Source organism: Falco peregrinus, chromosome 15, assembly GCF_023634155.1.
Source record: "Falco peregrinus isolate bFalPer1 chromosome 15, bFalPer1.pri, whole genome shotgun sequence".
NCBI classification, from domain to species: Eukaryota; Metazoa; Chordata; class Aves; order Falconiformes; family Falconidae; genus Falco; species Falco peregrinus.
In genome coordinates, this window is record NC_073735.1 from 4,013,326 (window position 1) to 4,028,254 (window position 14,929).

Consider the following 14,929-nt stretch of genomic DNA (forward strand, 5'->3'; position numbering starts at 1 on the left):
CTTGTGCTCACAGGTGGCTGGAAGTCCAGGTGGTTAACCTGACTTGCACCCAGCGTTGGGTCCAGTACCTCCAGTTGCTACAAGAATCCATCTGGCCTGGAGGAGTTTTACCAGCAGTGCCTAAACCAGCCAGGACAGAGGAGCAGAAGAAAGCAGCAGCAGAGCAGGCCCTGCAGAGCCTGATGGGGATCTTGCCTAGTAAGTGTGCCCCAGAGACGTGTCAGCCGCCCTTGAGAAAGGAGCGGTGGGGGAGGCTGGGGAACCCTCCAGTGCGTTGGCATCTCTGGAAATGTGGTTAAACATAGAGATGGAGTCTGCTGGTGCCAAGATGCTGGGAAACGTTCGTGACCTTTGAGGTTTGAATGGTTTCCTGCAAGTGAAAACCGCAGTTTCCCAGTTCTAGATAGTTTGCATAAGCCTTCGGGGAGCGGCCCGGCTCACAGAGAAAAGGACACGTGTCCTGGTGGTTCCCGGATGCAGACTGGCCACATACTCTGTGCTTAGTGCTGGTGGTCCTGTTCCCACTGAGCCACCTCAAACGAGGCAGGGCTCAGGAAAGCCAGCGCCACGCTGTGCTCCCACCTGCTGCCAGAGGGTACCATTGCTGAGAAGAGTCAAAAGGCAAAGCCTTTTTGGCTTCTCGTGCTAAAGAGTGGCTTTTCCACCAGACTGAAATCATGAGCCCAGCTGCACTGGATTTCCCTCTCTTGAAGTTTGACACGGGGACCTTTGGCATTACAGCAGCTGCTGCCTAATCCATGTGAGTGCAGTCTGAACTGTTAACTCTTTACATGAATGGGATGAAGAGGCCCTACCAGTATACGCCTTTCCAGCCTGGAATGTTTTTCTGACATTCAGTCCTGTCCCTGACTGTTTTTTGTCAGGGTAACGTTGGGCATGAGGTGCCTCAGGTTTGGAGCACTGTCACAAACTTTTAGTACCCATCAGCAGAAGATTGACCCTGGTTTACTACCATGGAAATGTGCCGTTCCTAAAGCTTTGTCCCTGACATTGACAGATGCGATCCAAGAAATCCTCGGAACCAGTAAATGCCGGATGAGCTGGAACCTGGTACTGGAGTCCCTGGGCCAGCCTGTGATAAACAGGTACATGGATTTGTAGGCTCTTTACGCTGACAGCCTTTGCAATAGGGTCTGTTAGCCACGCTCAGGGCTTTGCCGTGACATTCACGCTGCCAGCTTCTTGGCACAGAAAATACCTGGCTGATTCTCCTAGACTGACATTATTGAAGGGCATCTGGTTTGCTTATTATGAAGGTGCATGTTTAGGACCGTGGTCTGGCTGAAGATTATTGCGCCAGTCTTGTTAATTATATTGTTGGGCCTGCTCAGTTTGTGGATGTCAAGGGACTGTCAGAGGAAATAAGACAAATCCTGGGTTAGTTTGTTGTTTTTAGAAGAGCTTAGGGAGCTGCATGTATGTGTAGATAGCGTTTTTCTGTATACCCATTGCTGTGCATTCAGAAAGCAATGTTTTTGTGATTAACTGCAGAGAAATTATGTGCCACCTCAGCCAAGGAGCTGCATTTGTGTTTTCTGTGGTGCTCAGCAGCTTCAAACACCCAGTGGTTTGGGGGTGGAAAAAAACCCCCCTGAACCATCCCTTGAAACATCTCTTCTAGACTACAAGATCTTTTGTCTTTCCCCTGATGGCAGTCAGAATACTTCTTACTTGCATGAGCTGTGGCTTCTGCGTGTCTGGAGCTGCTCTCCTAGCTCCGCTGTGCCCTGACTAGCCTAAGCTTTGTCTTCTCTCCATTTCAGGCACCTGGTTTTCTGCCTCTTGGACATTCTGCTGGAGTTCTTGGTTCTGAAGGGCTCCAGCAATGAGCTCGAGACCGCAGCTGTTGCGCCATCTGCTTCTAGTGGCCTGGACAAAGCAGGCATTTCAGCACATTAACCAGGGCTGGTGTAGTCGGCAGTGGAGGAGAGAAGCAGCCACAGGCATGGGATGATTTGATTTTCAGTGTTTACTGAACATGTCTGGGAGCTTCTTGTAAAGAATTTTTCCAGCCAGTGCTAAATGAGGCTGCTTCCAGGCTCCTCTGTTTTTGCTGGGTGATGGATTAAACCCAGTGTCGGGGCTGAAGATGCCTTTCCGCCGTGTAGTGTCTGTTTTGATGGAGAGCCTGGAATGAAGATGCCTGACATCTGCTGAGCTGGACAGCTTGAGAAGAGGGTATGCAGGCTGCCCACAAACCGTGTTGTCTTGCCCCATGTTTCTGAACATCTCTAACATCTAAAGGCAGACAGCATGTAAGATTTGCTTTCATGGCCTCAGGCTCCACCTGGCAGTGGCCTGCAGGGACCTGATGTGACAGTGTTGATAGATGTTTCTCCAGGACAGGTGAAGAGAGGACCAAATGCTGTCCCTGCTCTCTAAGCAGCCTGCCCTGTGCCTGCGCCGCACCACCCATTTTACCAGAAGGAAGGTGTGGAGAGAATGAAGTGTGGAGATGTGATAATAACCCTGAAGTCAGCATCAGGGACCCATCCCCACTGCCCAGATAGCTGGGAGGTTGAAAGCAGTGCAGAAATCTCAGCTGCTGTCCTGCCTTAGGGACAAAGATAAGCTGTCTCTCGTGGCCACTTCTCTGACATGGTCTTGGTCTTGTTCTGGCATCTTTTGCTGCCTGAACAGTAGGATGCAAGTAGGATAGACTGTGGTCCTGGAAAAGAGAACCGTCCCCAGTACGGACCCTACAAATGGCAGCTTAGCTGGACTTGAGGATTATCTCGTAGTTTGCCTGCTGTGTCACATTTTAGTCCCAGAGGCTGTCACCGGAAAGACATGGGAGAAAAGGAGCTGACCTATGAGTGACACGCAGCAAGTAAATCTGCTCCCATACAAAAGTGCTTCTCATAGTAAGCTCTGGAAGGAGAGTGAGTACCTCTGAGCCCGGGAGGAATACCGGACACGTGTGATGGACAGCCAGTGGGTTAGACCACAGCAATGGGCTTGAGGACCGCTTTAGCTCTGTCATTGATTGCAGTGTCACTGTGCTTCAGTTTACTATGCCTGCTATGGCAACAACTGTGTGCAGAGGGCTCTAGAAAGTTTGTCAGGTCATGATGTCCAGTGCCACCCAGCACAGAATGACACGTTGATTTGGCAGCTGCTTTTCCGGGTCATCCAAGGCTTGAGTGGTTTTGCAAGCTTATGCTGCCTGGCTGTCAGGTTTGTGACAGGGCAAATGGACACAGAGAATATGCACCAACAGACAAGTTTGCTGACCTGTTTTGCTGTATTTCCTGCAAGAAACATCAACTGACCAGTGCTGGACTTTGCTGATCAAGGGGATGCTGCTCCAGGTGTTCTCAACTGAGTAAAGTGCTTAAAGAGGAGACTTCCCAAGAGTGGAGCATGCAGGATCACAGCTCATTTCCATGTTACAGTACCAAACGGTGCATTTCATATAGCCTGCTGTTTCTTGGAGCTGCATACTCCGTTGCATGTTTGGAGAGAAGGTGATGTAACTCCAACATGCGCACTGCTGGAAGCATATTCTGTTCTTTTCAGAGGCAGCTGCTTAATAATGGACATGCAGCGATGTTTGCTTCTTTGTGCTTCTGTTGTGCATGCGTTGTGTGAAAATACAGGGAAGGATTCGCTTGCTGCCAACAAGTATATTTTTAGGGAGCTTCAAGGGCATCCCGAGACTAGGCAGGATCTAATGTAACAGAGCAAACCAGTTTTGCATTGCTTGTCAGAGCCGTTTCTCAGCAGTGCTGCTTCTGAGATGGTAGCCTTACCACCTGCTTGGAAAAGGAGGGAGCATGTGCATTAAGTAGCTTAAGAGTAGATTAGGCAAAGCGTTGAAGAATGCTCTGTATGGGATAATCCCAAACGGCAATCCAGAACACCTATATATCTTTAAGTGCAATATCTGCTTGGAGCAGCGGCTTCACCCTGCCTTTCGCTGCCAGGCTGCTGTTTCCCTTCTTTTTCCTACTACTTCCATTTACTACATCAGCTGTCTTGAGGAGTAGGAGAAGGAACCACCAGCCAGGGATGATGTAGCATAGCCCTGTTGTGCGTGGTGGCTTCCCAGATGCTCTTGGTGTGCTTGCTTGCTATTGCTTCCTTACTAATTTTATGGGTTTGGAGCTCCAAGACTGTAGTCTGTCATTGATTAGGGATGTCAATAAGAGACTGTTTGCTGAAAAGATCATTCAGGGGGTGGACTGCGAACTCTGCACCGCTAGCAACACGTGAGGGCAGAAGTCTAGCACAGTTCCTACAGACACTGGATGTGGCATTGGAAGGATGAGCTCTGCCAGGAAGCCCTACCATCCCAGCCATTCACCCTGATCTCTGACATGATGCAAACAGCTCAATATTCAATTACCTTGATGGAAGGCATTTGTGTTTTCTGCTGGTGGGCTCCGAGGAGCATAGCTTCAGAGCCGGCACTTCACTGGGATGGTGGGACAATGGTTTGTGGTTGTACCAGGCAGCTGCTTGGTCTGTGCACCCTCTGCACCTTCCACCCAGGGGCCTCGAAGCCTGTGTTTTGCAGACTTGCTCACAGGGTGAAGCAGCAACATCTCCTCCGTGTTTTCATGGGAGGAGCTGGGTCAGAGTGAGATGAAGCAGGTTTACTTGCATGCGCTCTAAAGTCAGCAGCCCGGTTGGGAACAGACCCCAGGAGTTTGGATTGCAAGATCTTAGTTTTAATCTCCAGAACCCCCTTTCTTTTCGTAGAGTGAGGAAAACAGAAACCAGGGATGGGGAGCCCTTCCTTACGCTCTTGCTGGCTAGGCTTCAGGCGCCTGTGCTCTCCTGCATAGAGCTTAGTCCGTTCTCACAGCCAACATGGAGCTGCCCAGCAGCAAGCAGCCCCTCTCTGTGTCTTGTTGTTAAGGACTACAAAATCTGACAAAAAGTTCAGCTTTTTTCTAATGCCAGTTCATTGCCTCACTGTAGTTTTCACATTAAATTGAGCATAGCGTAGCGGTGGCAAAGGCACACTTTGGCATTTGGGTGGGCTAAAAGTCTGTTTCCATTGGACCAAGACTGGAAATACTGCTTTGGGAAAACAAACAAGGCCAATGATAAAACCTTAACTCACTCTGTGTGCATGTGATGCTCCCAGCAAGCTCCGTTTTTCTGCAGGCATTTGTGCAGAAGGCTCTAGCCACCTCTTGCTAAAGGGTAGGTGGTGAGAGCAGCCAGATTTGATCTCCAGAAAAAGTTGCAAGCTTCTGTGCTTCTGTCATGTTAGGTGTAGAGCAGTACGCGCTTCAGGTGGGCGCTCAGCTCTGTGGGATCTACTGGACATATGCAATCTGTTTCCAGCCCACCGCTTGCTGATTACATGGTGTTGAGGAAAGCATTTCATTTTCCCCAGCTCCCTGAAAATGGGAGCTTTTGTGTGCGTGTCCAACACAGTGCAGTCGTACAGAGCTGCAAGGCACCACCGTAAGCTGAACAGTAGTTGTGTTGAGCCAGAGCTTGGTTTTTTCATTGTGTTTTGAGGGGGAAAAAAACAAAAGAGTGCTGTCGTGCACTGACTCCCTCTTGTATTTTCTGTATTCAGACCCTCATATCAGCTCTCTGTGGATGCAGCCGTTCCAGCCTGTGTAGAAGTGCGCTGTCTTGAAAACTTCTTTTGCTGTTAAATGGGAAGCAAACCAGCACTCTCAATTACTTGTGATTTGCATTCTGTGTACAATAATACTCCATTTCAAACTTGTTCCTGTGTTTGGGTTTAAAATTCGTCTTTCCTAAGAAACTGTCTGTAAGACAGCCCTTGGGAAGAGAAGAGCAAGGAGCAGAGAGGCAAGAAAGCCCACATGGGAGTGGGAAGGTGGGGACAGGCATCTCCCCGAGTGTCCCAAAAAGCCTGGTTGGGGCTGCAGAGCTGGTGGCAATGAGTCTGGGACAGTGGTTTACGCTCCTGGCACGCAGTGGCATTAGTGGAACTGCTCAGACATGGGAAGGACCAAAGTCCTTAGCAGCTTGTTCAGAAATAGAAACAGTTTTCCCATCGCTGGTAGCATCTCTGCTTTCTCCCTGACAAGCGAACTTCTTGATTTAGGCTTTCCTGCAAGTGTGAAACCAGAGAAGCGATGTGGAGATCTTTGGCCTTTCTCCTGGAAGAAAGTGAAAGACGCTCAGAGAAGCAGGGGTTGCAGAGACCCGTTGCCACATCCCTTGGGCCGTGCTGCTTAGGAAGTTCACCTGGATATCAGTCCTGAAGGAGGAAAGCTGGTAAGCTATAAGGAAATAGAGAATGTCTGAAAATGAGAAATTCCACATGAAATTGGAAATATTACGTTGAAGAAAAAAAATGAGGGAGGAAGATAAACCTGATACGATGAATGCTTGGCTCATGTATTATTCTAGATTAGCTCTGCCATGGAAAGATCCCATACACCCTATGAAATCCATTACCCGCAAGCCGGTGAACATTTGTACAGCAGATGATGCAGGGATCATAGCTGAAGCCAAGTTCCCCTGTATAATATCCACCCCAGGGTAGATTGGTCCCTTTCCAGTGTCAACAGCCAGAGGATTAAGCATTTATCTCTGCAGAGCAGTGGATAATTAATACCAGATCGAACTAGGGGCTACGCTCAAGAGAGCTTGCTGGTGACTGCGTTGGTGACTGCGTATGGCTTTGTTGCCTGCGGGCGAGTCACGGGGAGTGGGATGAGGTTTTTCCCGTAGCGCAAGGTGCAGGCATTGCCTCGGCGATAGGTGCCTTGTAGCAAAGCATAGATAGCTACAGGCTACTGGCACTGGGATGGCGTTGGGCTTCCCAAGTGAAGCTGAGGATAAGCCCTCCTGTTGTGGCGAGGAGAAAACTTGTCAGGAGACCTTTCCTTCCAGCCAAAAGTTGGAAGAATGGAATCGGGATGCTCTGATACGCAATCTTCTGGATTTAAATGTAAAATCCAGGTTTTGGCACTTCTAACTTTCTTGATGTAAATGAATATCACTATCCTGGCCACCGGCCAGTTCAGGTAATTATATTCTTCCTACCTTAATGCCACTCCAGCCCCCTGTCTCCACTGGATATGCTATACTCTAATTCCTGTCTGGAACTTGCTTATTATGTTACAGTATTTTTTTTTTATTTTTTTTTTTCCCCTCTGAGTACAACTTGTGCGCAGAGCGCTAGCTAGCCCCCAGCACTGTGCTAAGCTGCTAAAATAGTTGAGACAACCTGCCTTAGACATTTGACTGTGCCTGGTGTTGTCTTGGAGCATCGCTCCTGACTTGTGAGTCTGCTGAGCCAGGCAGGTGCAAGATCAGAGCAAATGTTGCAGTCCTGTTTAACACGGTGGACTTCTAAAAACCCGCTCCTCTCTTCTCAGAGTGCCTCAGGCTGGTGAGCGTGTTAATGGGAGGAAACTGGGGACTCCTGGGTGATTGCCTTACCTTCCCGTGTTACCATTTCTTCAAAGACTTGTAAAGACTAAAGTCCTTACTTCCAGCGGGGGGAAGGTTTCCTCCTGTCTTTGAGGAGAATATTGGTCATGTCCTAATGTAAGTGTGTCCAAATCTCCCTGCTAATCGAGCGGGACAGTCCTGCCTTGATTTGAGGTTAGCATCCAGCCCTGAGAAACCCTGGTTCCCGCAATACATGGGTGATGGATGCTGAAAGCTGGCTTTGAGTACCTGGTTTCCCTTCTGGAGTGCAGCTTGCTTGTTCGTGTTGGTGGCTCGTTGGTCTTTACATCTCCTGCCATGGATGCATGGGGTTGGGTGGTTTTTTTTTCTTTTTGAAAAGTATTTAAAGTCGCCTTCTTTCCTTACCCTTTCAATTAAGCTCTCTTCATCTCCTGGCCTCGCTGAGCGGTTGAAAAGGTCGCTCAAGCAGTACTTGAGGAGAGAGTCCCGCAATTCGGTGTACTTCCTTCCTGTTCCCAGGCCCCTTGGCTCTTCCACGGCCCTCGAGGACAAGGGGGTTTGAGGGACGTGCTAGAGGAGGGACAGCAGGGGTGAGGATCAAAGACCATAAACCACTGTTTAAAAAATATAATGCCCACCGGTCCTCTCGAGTGTCGCATCTGGCAGAGCCTCATTAACCTTCTGTTTCCCCCTCCTACTCCTTTGCCCCTAAAAATCAACAAAGCCAAACATAACAAGTTGCCTTGATTGAAGAAGGCTGAAGTGTGTGTGCTTAGTGTGAAAAAGCAAAAGCAAAGCCATTGGCTAAAGCCCCCTTTCCATGCAGGCCACTTCACATTTATTACGCTAGAAGACGGAGCTCTTTAAATCCTGATGCTCTTTATAGTTGAGCTCTTTAACTTTCTCCCTTCCTCCCCTTGCAGCCTTCATTCTCCCCTTGTTCTGCTCCTTCCGCTCCCTTCTTTTCTCTTTTGTCGTGTGAGAACGAGTCTTTTAATCCTCTTGTACTGCAGATTAAAGCTATTATAGCCTTCCCAACCTGACATTTTCTCAGAGAGGCTCACAGCCAGATCTTTATGAGTGCTCTCTGTCTGTCTGCTGCTGCCTTTCTTCTCGGCACACTAAACCTCGGTTCCTGACCTTTCCCTGAAGAGGCAAGGGCCGTAGCGTGCAATCCCATGTAGGCAGAGGCTGGTCTCAGCGGGGCTAGGGGTGCAGGAAATTAAGAGCCATGGAAATTAACAAGTAAATAAGGAGAGAAAGAAAAGGCGATGGGAATTGAGAACCAAAGCAAAATTTGGCAGTTTGGAAAGCAGATGCCGGGCTTGGGTCTGAGTTTTGCAAGTGGTCTGGTCTTTACGAGGAACCAAACCATAAACCTGGGACTTGTTTTCAGTAGCAGATCGGGGTTACCTGAAACCTCAGCTCCAGTCCAACTCCACACTTTGCTTTTGGCCCGGGAATAATGGATCCAGGCCCCTGGAAGTATGCGTAGATGTTGAGTTTGTGAGCTTTCAGGGACAGGACTGACTTCTAGTACTATGGGGCTCTGTCCACGACAGCAGATTTCTTAGTATTTGTCATCAAATGATTGTACCTTGCCTCTGAGATTGCGGGGTGGATTGATGTGCTGGTCCTTGTCTTGTACACATCATAAAAACACACAGGATCAGGGTAGCTTGCCTAAAAGTGCACGTGCTAATGGCAGAAACATCTTTCCTGTGGAGTTTTTTGGCTCTCGTTGTGAGTCTTGCCACTGTTAGGTGTCCTACAAATGTCCCAGAGTACTTGGCAAAGCACCAAGGGAGGTGAAAAACTGGCCCCAAGATACATTCCCCAGAGAAAAGGTGTAAAATTACCCCAAACGGGCCCCCTTTCAGGTTTGTGTGCAACACACAAGGATGCATTAGCAAACAGGAGAGGTGTCTGTTACTAACGTGCTTTTTGAGCAGGGAGGAGGCAGTTTGGGTTCCTCTTCTCTCAGACCTCCTGTGTGAACTTGGTTCTGAGCTGTCATTTCACCCTGCTGTTAAACCGGGCTGATAACCTGATCCAGAGCTGTGCAGACATCCTAACGCCACAAAGCTCTGGGTACCGTGCTAACCCATACAGCTTGAACTGAAGAAAATGACGCGATGCCTGTGGCAAGTGAGTACAAAAAGTCATGTTTCACTCCTGCAAGGCTTTGCTTGTATCCATTTATACGTGGGTTATGTTTTACCTCCCTTGTAAAAGGACAGACGGAGCGTTTGCTTGGGTTTGTAAGCACCTCGAGAGCGCAGCTTTCACAAGTCGCCCGTGGGGTTAGGAGATGTTTGAAGGGGTGATTCAACACCTCTGGATTTTGCTGGAATAGGTGGTAACCACGTATAAGATTTCCCACGCTTCCTGGCCACAACGGCTCTGTGATGACAAGCCAACTGACGGCATTTGTGCTCTCCCATCGCGCGCCCGAGCAAACGCAGAAGCTTTTGGGGGCAGCGGCGCAACTGCTTTCAAAGCAAATAATGAAAGAAGTGCAACTGTCCCCTTTGGGGAACTCATTTCGGGGCAAAAGTTCCCCTAGCAGCCCAGCTTGGTGATAATGAAATCGAAACGGGAGCTTGCCCCCAGAGGGGCCGTACGTGTGAAACACTGCCATGTCGAATCCGTATGAATCCTCCGCGAGGAAAGCCTGAGCCCTGTAATTACTGGTTTTCTAGCAAGCAGCCTTTTCTTTCTCTTTGTGTGGGCCCAGTCCCCTCCTTCTCATCCCCCCCATGCGCACATAATAAGAGGATATTCGTAATGAAAATCACCGGGCAGAAGCGGAGAACAAAAGCAGGGGCACAGCGCGCTCGCCGGTGGGGATATTAGAGGCGCTGGGCTCCCACCTCGGTCCGGTCTGCTCGCTGCTGGGAGAGCACGGTGGGCACGGCAGGCTGGGGAGGCTCTTATTAACCTTAATCTGCGGAGAGGGGCTGAAGCCCCGCTGTGGCCCGGTTTCATAGCTACAGCGGCTCGCTCCCAAGCGTGCAGCCTTATGAAGGGGCAGTCTCCCCAGCAACTCTAATACGTTTTTGCACCGTACCGTCTAATCTGAGGGAGAAATGTCACCGCCGTCAGACCCCAGGCTGGCAGCTCCCAGCCACGGCCGTGCTGGTAAGCACATATCCAGCTTCAACCTTCTGGTTGCTGGGGTGAAAGGGCCTCTTCATCTCCGCGGGGAGAGGCAGATGAATCCCGGGCTCAAACAAGGGACCTGCTTTCCCCCCCTCCGCCTCCCCACCAGATGCTCCCCCTCCGGTTCAAGGGCTCTTTATTATGTCTTTTAATTCTCAGCTGTGAGTGGGAGGGAGCAATAAGGCTGGTGAAATGGTGTGGTGGGGGGGAAAAAGCCCCTCACAGTGGGGAAAGGCCCCAGCCTCCAGTGTGTGAAAAGGGAAGGCAGCACGGGGATTAAAAATGTCAGCTTCATGGGAAGTACTTGATATTTAATAGCTTCACTTGACTGCTGCAAGGCGGTGATGTGCACAGCACTGTCAGGGCAGCTGCGAGACGTGTCCCTCGGAGAGGTGATGCCAGCCCTGGGTGCCTCGGGAGCTATCGCAATACAGGACGGTGAGAAAACGCCGCGCAAGCTGAGCGTGTATTACTTGAGCTCAGGCTGTCAGGCGGTGGCTCACCCTTTCCGTGTCTGGCTGGCACAAGATGCAGGACACCCTGCTCCTGACGCAGCTAACGGAGCTGAGCGTTCTTCCCGCTGACAGCTAGTGCCCCTCCATCTGACGGCTGACAGCGCTTGTGACTTGTTTGTTGCAAAAATGCTGCTGGATGATCTGTCCACAACATATTCTCTAGTTTGCTCACGTTTGCAGCTGCTGAGGGAACTGAGGCCTTTTAGAGCATTAGCACTCGGTAATCTCTTCTCGACAGATCTCTGATGCTATCTGCTGCCCGTACAGTCAGGGCCACTGGAGGAATTCGTTTGTGCGATGGGAACGTGCTCTTGCGCCGGTAAGGATCTTGTCCATGTTTTGTCTGATTAGGCCAATAAAAATTCTTGGATTCCTCCCTCGTCTCCAGCATGCACGTGCTGCAAACCCCACGCAAACAGCACGCTCACCCAGGTTACCCCCTGTGCCCTCTAGACCTGGCCTTGGGAGAGCAAGTTGCTTGTCTAGAAAAAGGGCTGTTGGAACAATTGAGTAACTCTGAAAGGATGGAGATTGCTTTTTGTTGCTCCTTTTGTGACGAAGTGATGAAGACGAAGCAACCGGAGCTTTCCCGGCATGACTGACTGGTAAAGAGCCTTCCCAGCACTGTGCTTCATCACTATCTCAAAAGGCAGTGCAATTTTATTGAGCCAAGTCTGCTCTGGGCTTTGTACACTCCATCAAGCTGTATTAAGCTTTTGTCCTTGCAAGCGAATTCTAATAAACTAGCTTATGGCTGTCATTTTCAGCACACTTCAGCACAAACACATCCTTGCACATTTCAAGAGCTTTAGCCCAGATTCACGTGCGTCTCCAAAGCAGCCCCTATGGACCATCTGAAACTCCCGCTACCCCTCGAGGCAGGCACTCAGAACGGCATTTGGCAACGTTCCTGCTGCCACCTGCATGGAAAAGCAGGATGCAGGGCCTGTCCACCCCTGAGGAAAACAACATCCAGGGTATAAATAGGTACGGTGTGCTGTGATCCTTTTTAAGGGCTCTTCTTGACCCAGTATGTTCCGCTAACAAAAATAACCTGTCCCACGCCCTTCGGCAAGGTTCACCTGAAGCCCAAGAGCTGCATTAGAACAGCATGTATTAAAGTGCATCACTCATCAAGGACTTGAAAATAAACAGCAGCGACGTCTCTTTTTGATCACATTCCTTTCCGTGACAGGCTGACAATTTCCAAGCCAAGAATGTCACTAACCTCTCATATTTCTCCTGGTCATTTCTGTCCTGAAATTGGAATGCAGCCACTGGCAAAAGAGGGTAGAACGCCCTCGTGTCAAGGATCCAGATTTAAGAGACATTATCTCATCGATAGTGAACAACAAGGCTGGCACGCCGTCAGGCATGATATTCCCTGGAAAGTTCAGCGTGCGTGGCGAGGGACACGGGAAGGCAGGCTTAACTCGCAGCGCTGGTCGAGCGTGGCAAGATCCTGGCCGATGGCCTCGGCCAAGTGTCTCTGTCAAGTTGGAGAGCAGCGTAGGCAAGGGCCCCGTGCTGGTGGGAGGCAGAGGGTGCGGAAGGGCTGAGGATGGTAGGACAGGGCGATGGTTAGGAGTGAAAAAGTGAGGTTGCATGGAGGGAAGGAAGGGAACAGGACTGAAAACTGCGGTCCTTTGTTGTGGCTTGAGAGGAACATTTTGGGGGTGAGAGGGATGGCCATTGAGTACCCTGAAACATCCAGGTATGAGATTAGCACGAGAGAGCAGGACTACTATCATTACTTTTCTCGGACGGCAAAAATGGAGGCAAAGCTACATCTAAAGCTACTAATACCCTTTAAAAAGCTCCACACGCCTGGTCTGTAGATTGTATTGTCCTTAAGAAAAAGTTCATCTCTTCTGCTTGGCAGCAGCTGTATTTAGCCTGGAGTACGGCACAAGCACTGGCAGATAAGACGGCACTAAGAGGTTTTGCAATCTGTCAGCCCTCCGGATCATTCCAGGGGGAAAACTTCAGAGGGACTTGATTTCATCACGATGTGAAATTAGAAAGTGGTTGCAGTAGGGGAGGAAATCACTTGGGAAAGAACAGGGACAGCTTCATATGAGCAAATCCCCCCAGCTCTGTGCCAAATTCAGTTAAAAGTGCCAGCTTTGAAACTGCAGATGTTGAAAGCCTTGCAGCCACTGTTAAGGTTGCCACAGCATGTTTGCAGCGAGCATCCTCCTGAAACAACCTTGAACTGCTAAAGTTATGCTGCTGCCTGTAAGGTTACTGCTTCGGGTCCCAGCACTGCAGCAGCAGGTCACGGATGGAGCCACCTTCCTTGGCTTTGAACATCTCCTGAAGGACCGCAGCCCTTCAGATGTTTTTCGGGGGAACAATTTTAGTGAAACCTGGTAGGTAGCTCCTGAAATAACATGCCATGCTCTGCGGCAGCAGGTCTGAGCTATCAAATCCAGATTTGCCCATCTGGAGGGACTGCCTTAACCTGCACGATGTCCTCGTGTGGACCCCCAGCTGCTGTGGATGGAGCTGGGGTGGCCGGGGCATGAACATGCCATGTCCTGCCATGCCCAGGAGTAGTTTCTCTGAAATGCTTCAGTCTGGGGAGCAGGCAAGCTGCAAGCTCTAGTTTGCCCTCATGCCTTCTCTCTGCACACCAAGGGATGTGGGGAGGAACATCTGCTCCTGGCTGCTGCGACCTTCTCGCTGCAGGAGCCGCGAGAGGGAGCTTTGGGGTTGTCCCTTAATTTTTTTCCCCAAGGCAAGCAGAGGCACGAGATGGTGCTGTTGTCTCAGCCATCACAGAGCCTGCGAGGGGCAAGGGAAATCCTCTGTGGACAGGGAGGACACTAGTGACCCCCACCACGCCACCACATCGCCCTGCACACTAGAGCTCAGTGCAGGACAGGGACCCCAGCCCCTGCATGGCAGTTTCTCCTAAACTTGAGCTCGTTTCCAGCCCTGCTTTGGGGTGATCCCAAGGCTCTGGCTGGTTTTCCTCGGGAAAAACGTGGGCAGGTGATCTAGAAGATTTGTGGCTTCACATCCGATGTGCACTTCCCTGCATCCCGAGATAATGTCCTGCCCGCAGGGCTGAAGGGACTGTGTCCCTGAGTGTTGCAGGATATATATATTTTATATATATATTGTATTTTATATATAGAGATACATAAGGGATTAGAGAAATCTAGAGAGACACAAACCTCCCTGTGAGAGGTCCTGGGGCTGGGCAGATGGGGAGAAGAAAATACAGAGAGGGCTGTTGGTGTCCCCATCCCGGGGCAGGGGGGCGGGGGGCAGCGGCTCTGCCAGGTGATGGGGATGTTGGATGTTGGATGCTCACCCCTCTCAGGCGGAAAGCTCCAGCCGGAGTTTGAAGAAAATTTTCCCATGAAAGGTTCCCTGAAACGAGTACATTCCCACAAAGGGCTTTGATTTCAGTGTATCTGCATTTTCCGATGAGAAACCATCTCGTCGGAAAATTCCCAACCAGTGAAGAGAAACTCCCCCGTGTAGCAGGGGAGGGATCCTGTCGCACGCGGAGGGAATTTAATACCAGCAGAGTCTTGTGTCTGGAGGCTCTGGGTAAAGAAAGATGAGATGCAGCCAGCAGCACCGATGGTGAGAGGGGAGACCGTGAAGTCCTGCAGTTGAGCATCTTTGCTCTCTGCAGCCTGTGGCTCGTTTCCCCAACACTTTTCTCTTAATATTTCTCGTTCATCAGGGTGTTGCTGCTTTCTGTGCAGGCAGAGGGTGCAGTGTGCAAGCGGTAGGGACCAGAGGAGCACAGGCAGGACCTGTTCAGGGCCTGGAGGCAATGGGAGCACAAGCTGACACTCCAGTGGTTCCCCCCTGCCTTTGGTAGGGGTCTTGAGCTAAAGGGGGACCAAAGA

At 50.3% G+C, this 14,929-nt stretch overlaps 1 protein-coding gene across 13 annotated transcripts in view; it reads left to right on the forward strand.

Annotated features, from left to right (window-relative positions):
- SNX19 (sorting nexin 19) overlaps positions 1 to 14,929 on the forward strand; it is a 140,361-nt gene that overhangs the window by 21,078 nt on the left and 104,354 nt on the right. For 4 of the 13 annotated variants that reach the window (XR_008749885.1, XR_008749886.1, XR_008749888.1 and 1 more), the window contains exons 9-10: positions 14 to 198; positions 1,019 to 1,106. The exons of 2 other annotated variants lie outside the window; for them this stretch is intronic. Coding sequence is in view for 3 of the 11 variants with exons in the window: in XM_055819305.1 (XP_055675280.1) it covers positions 14 to 198; positions 1,019 to 1,106 (273 nt within the window). In the remaining 8 variants the exon portion in view is untranslated. Of the gene's footprint in view, positions 1 to 13; positions 199 to 1,018; positions 1,107 to 1,784; positions 5,717 to 6,061; positions 6,235 to 14,929 lie in introns of those variants that run through there. 7 more of the 13 variants (XR_008749887.1, XM_027786390.2, XR_008749892.1 and 4 more) reach the window with 5 other exon arrangements.